The sequence below is a fragment of the Diceros bicornis genome, chromosome 17 (genome assembly GCF_020826845.1).
Source record: "Diceros bicornis minor isolate mBicDic1 chromosome 17, mDicBic1.mat.cur, whole genome shotgun sequence".
Lineage (NCBI taxonomy): Eukaryota > Metazoa > Chordata > Mammalia > Perissodactyla > Rhinocerotidae > Diceros > Diceros bicornis.
Genome location: NC_080756.1, coordinates 55,331,503 through 55,345,780, shown reverse-complemented (window position 1 = coordinate 55,345,780; position 14,278 = coordinate 55,331,503). Strand labels below are relative to the sequence as shown.

The window sequence follows — 14,278 nt, the reverse complement described above, 5'->3', positions numbered from 1 at the left end:
TTACTCCTCTGTCAGCTGGCATCCTGGTGGTGGGGTATCTGGCCCAACCTCAGGGCTTTTCCCATCCCACCCATCAGGACTCAGGTCTCTACCCCAGCCTCCCACTCCCACCACTCAGGAAGACCACTGCCTCCAAGAGCAGAGCTTTAATTCCAGGGTTTAGTGTATTTACAAAAGTCCACAGCTCCAGCCGGAGGCCCCATCCTTCTGTGCTTGCCCCTGCCTTTGGACAGTTCCGCTTACTCTGTGCTTGTCCAGGCAGGGGACAAAGGGGTGCCAAGTTTCTATAGTGTAATATAATTGATACAAAGATTGCTTATCTGCTGTGAAAAACGCTCAGGGACCAACCAGGGGCCCCTAAGCATCCTTGCTGGGTTTTCCAAACCCAAAATGGGCAGTGAGGCATGGCGCCTTTTACCCCCACAACCCTGGCACACTCAGCCTCTCTCACGAGAACACACACCCCACGCCTCTCTCACCACCACACACGCACCCCCCCCACCACACACACACACACACACACACACACACACAAACACGGCTGACCCTCAGGCAGCTGAGAAAAGCTATGTACACTGAGGGAGTAGCACCAAGGAAGTGGCTGCCAGCTCACGCCTGCCCCTCCAAGATCCTTCTTCTCCAGAAATAAGGGGGTCCAGAGGGCATCTTGCACCGTCCTTCCGGACTGCCCGGGGGCAGAAAGCAGCTGTCCTCTGGGCAGCCCCCTGCCAAGGGGGCGGGGGCGTGGCCTCATCGGGGAAGGCGGGGCGCGGGCGAGAGGGAGGCGGGGCCACACAGCGCCTCCTCGATGTCCTCCAGGCAGCCGAGCAGGTCCATGTCGCGGAGCACGCTGCCCAGCAGCTCCAGCGTGGCTTGGCGCCGCGGCGTGCGCCGCCGCCAGGCCGCCAGCATGCTGTAGTGCGCCTCGCGCAGGCAGCGCCCGTTCTGCAGCTCCAGCCGCTCGATCTCATGCTCGCTCAGCCCCAGCCGCCGCACGAACTCCTTCCAGCGCGACGGGGGCACACCGTCCACCACGGCGTACAGCGTGGCCGGGTCGGCTGCGGGGAAGCGCGGTGGTAAGCCTCCAGCGCTGCCCGAGGGCCGCCCCACCCTGCTCCGCTTCTCTCCTCTTCCCGCGGCCCGCCACGCTCCCCGCGCACGCGCGCTCTAGGAGCTCCGCCCACCTGCGCCCCTAGCCCTCTAGGAGCTCCGCCCACCCGCACCCCAAGCTGGGATTCGCTGCGAGGAACTCACTGTCTGGGCGCTGCGCGTGAGCGCAGTCCTCCCACTTCTGAAGAGGGGTGGGGATGGGGGTGGAGACTGGAGCTGCTGTGAGGATGGGGCCAGCCCCCTGGTAGGGTGGAGCCATCTCTCTGGGGGGTGATGCAGCGCTGAAGTTGCGCCAGTCACCAGGAGTGAAATTGGGACTGGGGGTGAAGGTGGGACTGGGGGTGAAGGTGGAGCTGGAGATGGGACTGTAGCCGGCCATGGGACTGTAGCCCGTGGTGGGACCGAAGCCCGTGGTGGGACTGAAGCCCGTGGTGGGACTGAAGCTTGAGGTTGAGGCCAGGGGCTCGGGCTCCCCCTGAAAGGGAGAAGGCACAGCATTAGTAGGGAAGAGGAAAAACAGCCAGGCCCTCTTTATTCTGGATGGGGGTTTGGGCTAGAGGGAGTTAGGGGAGCCCAAGGGTGAAGGGTGATTCCAGGTGATGTGGGTATTACAAGATTATAATGGACAGTCAGGGAAGATTGGGGGTAGTTCCCTGGTTTCATCTTACCTCTTTTACAGGTGTCGATTTCCCACAAACTGAGAAAAAAGGAACAAAGCGTCACAAATTTCACTTCCTCTCTCAGCCCTGGTGCCCTTAGTGCGGCTGGCTGTGGGGACTTGTGGTGACATGCTTCAGGGCCTAAGTGGCCCCAGGGACAAGAGAACTACTGATGCAGTATGACCTCTCAGAAGCCATCAGGGCCACCTCCTGCCAACAGAGTCCTGGGCAGCGAACCAAGGGGACGCTCCTCATTTCCCTCCATGCTTGTCCATCTTTCCTGCCCAACCTCCTCCCACATCCCCACCCGCACCCCTTTGCCTCCCAAAGGCCCCACTCACCAATGGAGTGGAGCTTGGGCTTCCACCGTCGGTAGCGGCACATTAAACCGATGAAAAGGAGGGATAAGAGGCAAAGCCCAAGGAAGATCACTAGGGGCAACAGCACTGTGGTGCCTGGAGACAAAGCAGATCGTGGTGAGAGGAGAGGGGCTGCGGGAGGTGGCAGGGCCTGATGGGTGGGCAGAGGGGCCGGGATTGGGAGAGGGCAGGTGAGCACGGGCACCGGGTTATTTCTCTTCACCTGGGTCCTGTCGGCCCTTCACACTTTGGGTTGGGGATGGGCACAACTTCGTGCACTCCGTGTCTTTCTTACAGCTAAAAGAAGAGAGAGCACAGGTGAATAGGGGCCCTCCCATGGGAAGAACACAGGGGAAAGAAAGAAAAAAAAAACCTATATTGTTGGAAATTCTTTGCTTCACCACTATTTTAGCTATATCTGGATATAATGGAAATTATACCTATCTTGGGAATTGATGTAGAGGAATGAAACATAAGTAAAAGACAGAACCATTTCATTTTAGAACTGGAATTGATCTTGAAGAGGCTGTACAGAAAAAGAGTCAAAGCAGTCAGGTATATATTCCAGCCCACTCACTGGCTGATAGTGTGGCTCATACAAGTCATTTAACCTGGACACCTCAGTTTCCTCCTCAGTAAAATAGGGATCCTGCCCACCTGTCAGGATGGAGCACGAAGTGAGATAATTATGCCTGGCATAGTAAGAACTTGATAAATGGTAGTTGTCACTCAATTGGTATTTTATCGTTGTTTCACTGAGGAGAATCCTGTAGCAAAGAGAGGTTTGATAGAGAGCTCTTTCTTGACGTGACACTGCTAGTGACAATCCCTGACTTTGAGAGATGGGTCAAACATTCGTGTGAAAAGTTTAAAAATACATACTGCTGGGGGCAGCCAGAGAGTACTCTAGAAAAAGCACACCTGCCCATGTTGGGAGCTGTTGCTGAGCAGCACAGAATGAACAGAACTAAATCGGGGCCTAGGCGGAACTTGAGAAGGTGAGTTCTCGGCAGGACCCTGGAAGCAGCAAAAGGCATCTTTGCCCATCTCACCAGCTCATGGTGAGAACTGCAGGGAATGAGGGTAAAAGCTCTCTCAAGAAGAGGCGAAACTTAGTGGGAAAAAGAAAATAGTTTCCTATCAGATACTTCGTAGCTATTTTTTGTGGTTCTTACAACTTCACCAAGTGGATGTGATTATCTTTGCTTTAAGATAAGAAACCTAAGGTTCAGAGATGTTAAATAACTTGCCCAAGGTCACACAGCCAGTAAGTGGGTAGGCTGAGATTTAAACCCAAGTCAGTTCAACTTTAGATCCCTCAGAGTTTCTTCTTTGCAAGCAAGTATGCAAGAACAACCTCTGTGGAGCCAGAGGAGTAAGGAGGCCTGGTCAAAGGGAGCAGGGAGGGAAAATCATAGTGCATCCAACCTAAGATGCCATCAACAATAAGAGGCACCATTATTTACAAGCTATACATGCACGGCTGCCAGGTAAACCATGATACATTGTCAGTTGTTGTAAGATGCACTCTGATTTCAGAGATGTAAAAGTGTGTATCCTAGAATCAAGGGGACCCTGTCCCCCAAGAATCTAAATGTCTAAGTTAGAACTGCAGGTCCTTGGGGTTTGAGCCTCTGTCCTCAAAGACTTCTTAAGATTTGATGAACAAGTTGGGGGGAGGGAGAAGGACTGTCTGGTGTCTTGACATGAAGTGTCTCCCGTTCAAACAGCCCGTAGGAGCCAGAGCACCTGGGGTGTCTCGCTTGCCCTGCTGGTGGCTCTCACCCACAGCTGCCCATCCCACCCCACGCCCCCCGATCTGGTGACCGGCAGCTGGCAGAGATACTCACTTAACACAGGACACGCACTCATTCCCTCTCAGAAAGAACCCGGTGTGACAAGTGCAGACGGTGTTCTGTCTCTCCTGGCCTGTGGGGAGAAGGCAGCACAGCTAAAGGAGGACTGCCCCGCCCCCTGAGGACCAGTGGGGGTGGGGGAGTCGCCAGCGTGGAGGTGGTCCACAGACGGCAGGGGTGGGAAGAAAAGGAGGTGCTGCCTCATGGGGCAGGGGTGCAGAAAGGTGGTGACCTTCCTCCTGGGCCAGGGCCCATCCCTGCGGGGGGGGAGGGCAGAGGTCAGGAGAGCCGTGCTCACAGGAGAGATGCACCGTGCCGTTGAGGCAGAGGCTGCAGTTCAGGCACTGGAAAAGAGTTTCGCTCCAGTAATTCCGGTACTGGTTCTTCCTGCAGCCGCACACGGTGTCCCGGTCCACCGTGCAAGAGGAAATCTCCACCTGGTACATTTCTGGTGAGGAGAGCAGACGGGGTGTGAGCCCCACCATCACCACAGTGTGTGTGCCTCTGTATCACATGCTCACACCCGTGGACTCACATATGCACACGCATTCCTGCCCACACCACCAGCACAGATCTGCATACCCCCTCCCACCCCCGTGTAGACAGGCACACACCTCTCTTAACACCCACTGGACTCGGTCTGTCTAGAGCCCCCGCCAGAGACTCACCCTTCCGGCACTTGGAGCAGCTGAGGCACTGTCTGAGGTGGTTCTCTGAGGCAGTGAAGGTGCCGTTTTCGCACTCCCTGCAGTCCGTGTCCAGCCCCGGGCCGGGACAGTCATTGTGCAGGTAGGTCCCTGTGATCAGGGGTCAGGGTTAGGCTGCAGCTGAGAGTTCAAGAAAGGAGCCCCATGCAACAGCCACGACCGCCTCCCGGAAGTCTCTGGGAGAGGAAAGGAGGGAGAAAATCCCAGCCCAGGAGAGGCAGCAAAGTCAGGAGACTTGGGGTCAGGGACCCCAGGTTCTAGAACATCTAGAAAAAGCAAAGGAAGAAGCAGGGCCCCATAACCGAGAAGACTCAACCGTTACCACTTTCTCGTACCTTTGTGGCACTTGGTACAGCAAATGGAACTATTTCGAGGGTGGCTGTATTTTCCCTGGGGACACAGACTGTCTCTCTTCTCCCTGTCCCTGAGGGGAGGGACCAGTCCAGTAACCCCTGAGGGGTGTATTTCCACCGACAGAGCCAGGAGCGCCTGGGGAAGAATCAGATAGAGGAGACCCCATCAGGAGAGGGAGGGGTGGGAGCCTCAGAGGCAGCAAATCTAACACCTTCCCAGCTCAGTCCTTCCTCAGGGGAACGTTCTCCCCAGCCTGCTCACACTTGGTCCTTCCTCCAGGCTCAGACGCTTGGCACCGGGAGAGCTGGTGCTTAATTGTTCTCTAATTGTCCTGTGTGCTCATTTTTGTCCCTCCAAGTCAAGGCTAGTAGACCCCAGGCCCCGGCTGTATCTTATCCTATTTCCGCGTAGCAGCTAATAGTGCTGGACGCAGGGCAGATGTTCCAGAAATGTGTTTTTGGTTGAGAACTGGCAGGTTACCTCAATTACGACCCTTCTTCCCAACAAGCAGCCCTCAAGACCGGGTAGTGTTTCTCCCCTGGAGGCTGTGTTCACAGTGCGTTCACTTAGGGAACGTTCACGGAGGTGAGTGATTAGGATCTGTGCCCTTTCATGTACTATATGTTATACCAGTAAAAAGTTTTTCTATAAAGTCAGATTGGGGTGGAGGTGAGTGATGTTCCTGTGGGCACTGTTCCTGGGGAGTGGGAGAAGCAAAGGAAGTTTCTTTGTACATTTGTATCAGAACCTCACTCCGGATCCCACCCTCACACTCCACACTGCTGTGTCCCCTTCCACCACTGAATCTGCATAGATACCCCAGGTTGGCCAGGGTGGATGGTGAGGGGAGTAAAAGGGAAAGTTCAGGATCAGGGATGGGGTGGGTGGGTGACAAAGTTTAGGTGGGGGCAGGGTGGGCAGAGGCAGGTAGGTTACAGGCAACTAGAGCTGGGCAGAGGCTGATGATCTGGCTCCAAGACCGTCACGTCAGGAGCTGAGGGTGTGCCAGGGAGCCCAGAGGCCCTTTGCACATTGGGGGGATCTGGTCGGGGCATTCTGGAAGGCATGTTCTACAGCCTCCGGCCAAGCCCACAGCACCTGAGTCCCTTGCCCAGGCCTGGCTTCAGAGGCAGGGACAACAAAGCCAGGAGTCAGTGCTGAGCTCCAACCCAGACTTTGCCCTTTGACCTCCTACCAGCCTCTTTCTGGCTTTCCCTGGGCCTTGATTTTTTTTCCTCTGCTATAAAGAGCTGCTTTATGTAAAGATAAGAGGATGTCGGCAAAGTATGTTAAATAGTGGGGAGCAACAACAGACTAGTGAGATCACAGAATCCCCAGCCCAGGACAGGAGGGCCCTGTAGCCCACAGCCCCCCTGCAACAGCCCCCTGCAGCCGCAACAGCTCCACATGTCTTCAGAGCAGGCAGGCAGGCAGGTGACACCCTGAGTCAGCCGCTGGGAGACGCTGCAGCAGCCCAGAAGCCTCAGCCACGAACAGGGGAAGCCACACTCAGAAACACAGCAACAACCCGGGAGGGGCACGCTCCATGACTCAGAGGGCCTCAGGCTTCCCTGGCCTGCTGCAGCACTGTGCCATCTCCCCTGAGAACAGGACTGGAGCATCCAGGGCAGCAGGAAGAGTTTGGGCTGGTTATGGGAAGAACTTCCCAAACCTGAAAGTGTGGTTCCTTTCCCCGAAGAAGAGCTCACAGCACCTAAGCTCACTGGCACTCGGAATCTGTCCAGGGGGCTTGGAGCAAAGCCAACGCGCAGAGACAGTCAGGAAGAAGAACTGGGGGGCTCCAGTTCCGGGACAGACTCGGGGGGAGCTTTTCAGGGAGGCTGGCCGGTGAGGACAAAGCTTCCCAGAGGGAGGAGAGGGGCCTTCTCAGGGCATGAGTCCTCCTCCCTCTCCAGCACTTTGGGGGTTAAGTCGGATCCGGGAAAGGGAAATCTTTTCCCAGCAGCTCCGCCCAGTGACTCAGGCCAGAGGGAGGGAGGGAATCCAGGGGAGGGGAGAGGGAACCGGCCCGCTTCCCCAGCTCCTCAAGGGTCATGAGTCAGCAGAACGACTGAAGGGACTGGCCAGCAATTGGGACCCCATCTGATCCCTTCCTCCTATGGACCCCTCTCTCCCTCCAGTCAGAACCCCTTTCCTCCCCCTTCTTCTCATAAGAGCCAGGCAATGAACCCCTGTCCCACTTGGCCTGTGTATTTCGGGAAATGGCTCCCTCTCCCATTCCATCCCAAAGGGAAGTCTCTGCCGACCCCTGGCTTCCTCCCATCAGGTCACTACCCAACCCTCCCTGAGGGCCACTCAGCTCCTTCTCACTCCTCAGCATCCTTCCTTTAGACTAGGCCCCGCCCTGGCTCCTCCTTCCAGTTCAACCAGTCCCCTACAGATAAACCCATTCCCTGGGTTCTCGAAGGAGCGCCCTGACACTCCCCAGTTCCAGAAGGAAGCAAACCAAGGCTGCCCTCCCACCCGGGGTTCACTGCATTCCCACAGCCTGGCTGGTTCTGGCCAGTGGCGTTGGGTTTGGGGACCTCCCTGGGGTCCCCAGACAATCCTTAGGAAATAAGGCCAGTTCGGAGTCTCCACAGGCCCTCCCCCAAGCCCACTGGCAGCACAGGAAAAACTCCAGAGCCCTGAACACCCACTTCCAGGAATGAGGGAGCAAGCAAGAAGGGATGTAAGACAACCAGCACTATTTCCCAGGTCTCTCAGGACCCTCAGCAGTGCCCCAGCCAGCCCACTCTGATCCCTAGGAGCCAAGACCCTCGGGCTCCCCCGCAGTAGCCACCATTTCTTGGCACCAGCTGGCTCCCATGAGCTTGGTCCTTAGCAGCCAACCTGCATCTTGCAGCAAAAACAGGTGAGCTCTAAGCGCCCAGCCCCCAGCTCAGTGCCTGTCTCCTGGAGCAGGGGAAGGGCAGGAAACTGGGGGGTGCCTGTGGAGAGACAGTTGAGGGGGTGGCCCAGCACCCCTCCAACTCCTCCACAACTTCCGCCTGGGGAGGCTTTCAAGTGTGACTTCCTGTGCTGGGGCTGCAGAGTGGGGCGGAGATGCTGAGAGGACCCTGTGGTCTAACTCCGACCCAGCCACCTCACGGGATGGCTTAGCTGTTCCCTTCGCCGCATTAATCTGTTCACTAAATTAAAATGTGTTTGTTCCCTTAATGTCATAGTGTTTGGGGCGCTAATGACAGCTTGTCCTCCAACAGCCCAGCTGAGATCCCTCCTCCCTCCCCTGAAGCCCTCCATTAATGACACTTCCCCTACCCAAGCTCATTAGACTCTCAGCCCCCTGTGAACTTTAATAACATAAGTTAACTATATCTACTTTGTGTTGTTATCATAATATAATTATCTTGGGTGAGTAGATATGATCTCCCCAAAGAGACCATAAACTCGAAGATGAGAGATCAGAAAGAATGTGTTGGTCAGAGATAGTGTCTTATCCTTCTGGGTATCTTCTCAGCAACCGGAACTAGAGAAGCAAAATAAACATGGATTGGTTGGTCGATCTAATGACTGACCTGTCTCCCTCTCCCATGGAAGCCAATGAGGGAAGTAGGGAGTCAGTGCTCCCCTGTAGGAATACATTTGTCTCCAGGGGAGAGTTCTCAAACTATCCTCCCTCCTTCCCACCCACATCACACACCCTCACTGGAGATTCTGACAAGTGTTCCTCTCCTTTTGAGAATCACTGATGAGTGAATGCGGCACATATGAATGATACGGAGGCAGATAAGAGTTTGAGAACATCTGCTCTAGCCTGTTAGATGCACATTCCTCTTGGCTATTCCCCGGACCCTTAACAGGCCCCAAACTAAATTTATCAATCTCCTGGCCTAGACAAATGTCACGCCACCAAATGCTCAGCACCAATGTCGAGAACTTTGCCACCCTTCTCTCCTCAGGGCCCCCGTCCCTACCCCTGCTGCCATCTGTCTATCAGTTCATCTTGCCAGTTCTTCCTGTGTGATCTCTCAGACCTCTTCATTTCCACAGGTTGCCTCACACCTGGATTATTGCAACTGTCTTCCAGCCAATTGCCCTGCCTCTTTTCTGCTCCAATCCATCCTACACACTTTGTTATCTGTGTTCAGGCTTCAACTTGCACCCACATTTGTGGGAATCTTCCTCTCCAGGGCCTGACTTCGAACACCATTTCCAAGGGTCACCTCTTCCCTGAACAAGTACTTGCAGAGCAACCTCACTGCCATTCTGAACACATTCCCGGTGCAGCGGGCCCTCAGAGAATCGTTCTGAATGAATGAATGAATTCCTCCACCTGGGACCACTTTCAAGATTCTTTCTTCATCCCCTCCCCCACTCCCTCCAATTTTCTCATTCTCTCTCTTTTTTGTGTGTGTGGGGTTTTTTTTGTTTTTTTGAGGAAGATTGGCCCTATGCTAACATCTGTTGCCAATCTTCCTCTTTTTTCTTTTTTCTCCCCAATGCCCCAGTACATAGTTGTGTACCATAGTTGTAGAGTTGCAGGTCTTCTATATGGGATGCCGCCTCAGCATGGCTTGATAAGTGGTGCATAGGTCCTCGCCCAGGATCTGAACCAGCGAACCGCAGGACGCCGAAGCAGAACGCGCGAACTTAACCACTATGCCACGGGGCCGGCCCCGCAATTTTCTCATTCTCATTTATTCTTGTTCCCCAACATGGTCCTTCCACTCCAGCCAAGGTATTCAGCTTCCTGCCATCACCACCAACCCCAACACAAAATCCCATCTCTCCATTCTCTACTCTCCCTCAAACCTGTCTCCCTTCTTTCTAACCACCTGCGAGTCAAGGACTTCAAATATCAGCTCCAAATCCACTTTTCTATGAGGCTCTTCCCCCTCATCCCATCTGACCAAATCCCTTGTTCCTTCATTCATTCAACAAATAGTTAAGGAGCACAGTCTATGCGCAAGGTCCTGTATGGCTGCCAGGGATGCAGAGATGAACACACTGCCCATGCTCTCAAGAGTTCTCAGTTGGGTCAGAGACAGTCAATTGTAGGCTCTGCGATGTATGCAGGGACTCCTCCGTGTGGCGAAGGACTCCTGAATTGGCCTGGGAAAGTGCATGGATTTCCTGGAACTGAGCACTACAGCCGAGATCCCACAAGCAAGAAAAGGCAGCTGGACTGTGCTTATTCCTCTTTCCAGTTCTGCCTCCCATCAATGTTCCATCGATGGGCACCACATCACAATGCTTTTGTGGATATTTTCCTCCAGGTTGTTCTGAAATCATGTTTTGCTGTAAGCTATCTTGGCTCCTAGACTGTGAGTTCTTTAAGAGCAGCAAAATCCCATTTGCTTTGTCACAGTCTCTGCTGTATACTTCCCCACCTCCCCCCCAACATACACACACATACATACTGTGTGCTCTCTAGTACCCACTGGTACTAGAAATTGAAAGCTCATGTGCAGACTTACCCAGACACTGCCTGCCTCCTGTTTCCCCTCTAGCTCCAGACTGAGCTTCTGTCCCTTGGCAGCCATAACCCCACCTGGGTTGGATCAGCCCAGCCCCTAGGCTCTTTCCTTTATCTTCAGCCTACCTGTACCCTCTGTTCTCCAAACACAGTAGCCACCGACTAATTACTGCGAACACTGCTAATACTAACAATACAAAAGCTCATGTTTATCGTGTGCTTTCTGTTAGCTATACCCCTGTTCCTCTACTAGAATGTAAACTCCATGAGGGCAGAGATCTGGTTCACTGCTGTAACACCAGCACAGAGCAGGCGCTTAATATAACTGAATACTTAATATATATCAGTCTATCTAATCTTGAAAACAACATTATGAGCTTATGACTATTATGTCCATTTTAGAGATAAAGAAACCAAGGCCTGGAGAGGTTACATAACCGGCTCAAGTTCAGGCAGCTAGTATGTGAGGGAGCCAGGGTTTGAATCCAAGTGATCTACCCCCCGAAGAGAGAACGAAAGTAAGATGACAGGGCAGCCGGACTGGGGGGCTGGGAGAAGGACAGCCTTGAGAGAAGGGAAGAGAAGATGAGACTGGGGAGACAGGAGGTGGGAGAGGAAGAAGCATAGTGAGACCGTGAGAGAGAGAGGTGCTGCGTGGGGAATTAGGGGCTAGAAACGTGGACTGGAGCAGAGAAGAGAGGTGGAGGGGGGAACTAGAGAGAAAGGGTTTCTAAAAGGAGACTGAGAAGTCTAAGGAGACTATTGAGGGGCCTGACAGAAAAGGAAGAAATGATTAGGAGAGAAAGTGTAAGACCCTGAGGAGAGGAGAGGAGAGGAGAGGAGAGGAGAGGAGAGCTGGGGAAGCGGCGGGTGGGCCAGGGAGGGGAAGGGACCCAGAGGAAACTGGCCAACACAGGCCGGGGAAAGTCCACCCAACTAGGCGGGGAAAGGGGGCTCCAGGTATCTGCACAGTGTGACTCCAGGAGACTGGGGGAGATCAAGGAACATGGAAACAATGCTGAGGCAAGAGACAGGGACATTTTCCAGTGACGAAAACAACTTTCTACCAACTTCCCCAAACTGAGCTGTAGAAGAAACAGAGGGATTGTCGTTTAGGACTGTGGGGAGGGGGCTGGAGGGCAGGCACAGGGACACTGACAAGGTGGAGATGGTGCTAGCTACCTAGAGAGGGTCAGGCCACCAGAGGCCACCTGCCTAGAAGCTGAGCCAGAGGCAGAGGGTGAAGAATGCCCCCAGGTGGGAGGCCTGGGCCTGGGGAGGGCACTGGGGACGCTCTCCACTGGGTTGCCCTGCCCCCATCCAGTTTCCCATCCACTCCCAAATACCCCCCACCACACAGCATCTCAAACCTACCCCACCAACCCAACACCTCTCCCAGACTCAGTTTCCCCCACTTCACCAGCATCCAACTCCTTCCCCCAACAGAGTCTGCTCAGCCAGAGCCACGGGCAGCCTCCCCTCTCCACAGCTCAACATACTCCCGGGCCAGCCAGCTGACCAAACGGACAGAATCCTGAATCATCTGGACTCTGAGAGGACCAACGTTCCTTCTTCCACTCCTTTCCTTTTCCTACAAACTGCCCCACCCTCGACCGCTCACCTGTCCCTACACTCCCAGACACCCCCAGCCCCAGCCAACTTCCTTGGCTGTCAGAGGCCGGGGCTGGCTTTTCCTCCCTGCCTTTCAAACTTCTCCCGTGCCCCTGACCCAGGGCAGGCAGATGAATGGACAGACCTGAACTTCTGGCAGAGTTTGAGATTAGACCACGCAGGCCTGAGGCCGAGGCCAGGCCAGGCCAGGCCTCAGCCCTCTCCTGGCGGAGGCCCACTCCTGCCCCACGGTGCCCTTCGCCCACCAGCCCACTCCACCCTTTGTCCCTGGTCTCACCAGTGGCAGCAGCAGGCCAGGCACGGTGGGGAGGCCCATGTCGGGCCAGCAGTGGCCTCTCACTCCCCCATCGGGGCTCAAGCAGTGGCGGCAGCGGCCGGCAGCGGCGGCAACAGAGTCCCAGGATGTGCGGGTCTGGAGGTCCCAAGAGGAGCCTGGACCTTGGGTAGGGGGTTGAAGGTTGAGACAGTTGTGGAGATCACGGCCTGGTCCCAGGGACCGCAAACCCCGAAGGCCAGAAGTGGAGCCTGAGTCCGACGCAGTTCCGAAGAACTCCGAAACATTAAAGCAAAGAGGAGGAGAAAGGAGGTGGGAGGGGAGAGGAGAGTGCAGAAGGGGTGTTGCAACAGCGGGACAGGAAGAGCTGTGGGAGGAGGCGGGAGGAGGCGGGAGGAGGGGGCGAAGGTTCTTTAACCCTTTGTGGCTCAGTCAGAGGCGCTGGAGTCCCGGATCCAGCTGCCGTGTGCCGTGTGCCGACCCACCAACCAGACCACTCCCAGCCAAACACCAAGATGCCATGAACGCCCTCCCTCCCCCTCTCACCGGGCCTTTCCCAAATGCTCAGCACAGGAAGATCCAGGGAGTCGAATTCCCTGGGTTCCCGTTCAGATTCTTCCACTTTTTAGCTGAGTGGTCTTGGACAGACAACCTAAACCCTGAGCCTGTTTTCCACTTTTCAAAATGGAGAGATCCTGTGTCCCAGGGTTGCCGGGAGGATTTACTGAGACGAGACGGGAAGATAAGTGCTGTTGCGGGATGAGTACTCACTGTGCCTTAGTAACTCTGCCTTTCCCCAGAGTTCACCACTGACACCCTAATCTCGCACTTTCTTGGGAATTTACCCCTCCAACCCAATCCTCAGAGTAAATCCTAACCCTAGTTTTCTGCCCTGACAGGGGCCCTGACACCTGCTCCCAGTCTGGTTCTCCTCCAGTCTCCCCCTGGGGCTCAGCTGCGGATCCCGGCTCAGCCTCCAAACAATAGTTGAACCTCGGCACGGACAACCTCCGCTTAGCCTCGTTCCTCTTTATTAAACGAGAGGAACAATGCCTAGCCCAGGGACTGGGAAATTGATGTCGTGAGGATCAATGAGATCATATCTGTGAAAACGCTTTGGAAATTACAGATACCTCCATCAGGTGTTGCTAGTACATTCCCAGTGCCCCTTTCCCAAATACTCTGATACATCAATCCTAATTGATTTACAGACAATCTGCTCAGCTCCCTTGTTTATAGATGAGAACCTGAGGCCCAAAGACACCCTCGGCATGTTCCCCACAGAGCCAGCTGAGACCCGGACCCCCAACTTCAGGTCTAGGGCCCATTTTGCTATGATAGACACATTGCCATTTTTCCATCTGTCCATTTGAGTCAGACCCCCATGCCCTGGGCTTTTTGGGTATTTTATGTCACCCTTATTGTGCAGGACATCTCCCAGATGAATCTCACAACAAGAGTACAATGGTCACCCGAACATCCTCTGGGCACAATGACCTTCCCTATACCCAGCCCAGGCCGACGTCCTTCAGCTGCTAAGGTTGCTGGAAGTGCAGGGAGACCCGAGAGGAGTGGGGTCCTAGGGCTTTGTGACTTGGAATCAGAGCTCATGGACCCTTCTCCCCTTGATCCACTGCTGATCCCCACTCCAGAGGGTTCACTCTCCCTGGCTCTTCCTGGCCTCCCCTCTTTGATCCCAAAGGTAGAGCATCTTTGGATGAGAATGGAGCTTGGCTGCCCCCACCTCTGGCTGACTTCACTGCACTCCATCTTCCAGCTTCTGAAGAAGCTGGACTCGCAGTGGAAGGAGCTCTCCTCCAACACAGGGAGGCTCCAAGTACAGTATGAGTGGGCCCAAAGCAGAGCTCTTGAAGAAGCAGTGTCATT

The 14,278-nt window shown here is 54.7% G+C and overlaps 1 protein-coding gene across 1 annotated transcript; it reads right to left on the bottom strand.

Moving 5' to 3' along the window:
* Nucleotides 1-131: 131 nt before the first annotated feature.
* Nucleotides 132-13,402, bottom strand: TNFRSF1A (TNF receptor superfamily member 1A). Its single transcript, XM_058559004.1, has 10 exons — nucleotides 12,395-13,402; nucleotides 5,027-5,180; nucleotides 4,653-4,781; nucleotides 4,283-4,432; nucleotides 3,979-4,057; nucleotides 2,352-2,425; nucleotides 2,111-2,224; nucleotides 1,779-1,807; nucleotides 1,255-1,585; nucleotides 132-1,058 (listed from the first exon to the last, which is right to left on the bottom strand). The coding sequence occupies exons 1-10, from the start codon at nucleotides 12,431-12,433 to the stop codon at nucleotides 751-753; spliced, it is 1,407 nt and encodes a 468-aa protein (XP_058414987.1). The 5' UTR covers nucleotides 12,434-13,402; the 3' UTR covers nucleotides 132-750.
* Nucleotides 13,403-14,278: the final 876 nt, after the last annotated feature.

Coding starts and splice junctions, on each gene's coding strand:
- TNFRSF1A (XM_058559004.1), bottom strand. CDS start 12,433: ATGGGCCTCCCCACCGTGCCTGGCCTGCTGCTGCCACTG. Junction 5,181..12,394: donor CTGGCCTGCTGCTGCCACTG/GTGAGACCAGGG, acceptor ATTCTTCCCCAG/GCGCTCCTGGCTCTGTCGGT. Junction 4,433..4,652: donor CTGCTCCAAGTGCCGGAAGG/GTGAGTCTCTGG, acceptor TCTCCTCACCAG/AAATGTACCAGGTGGAGATT.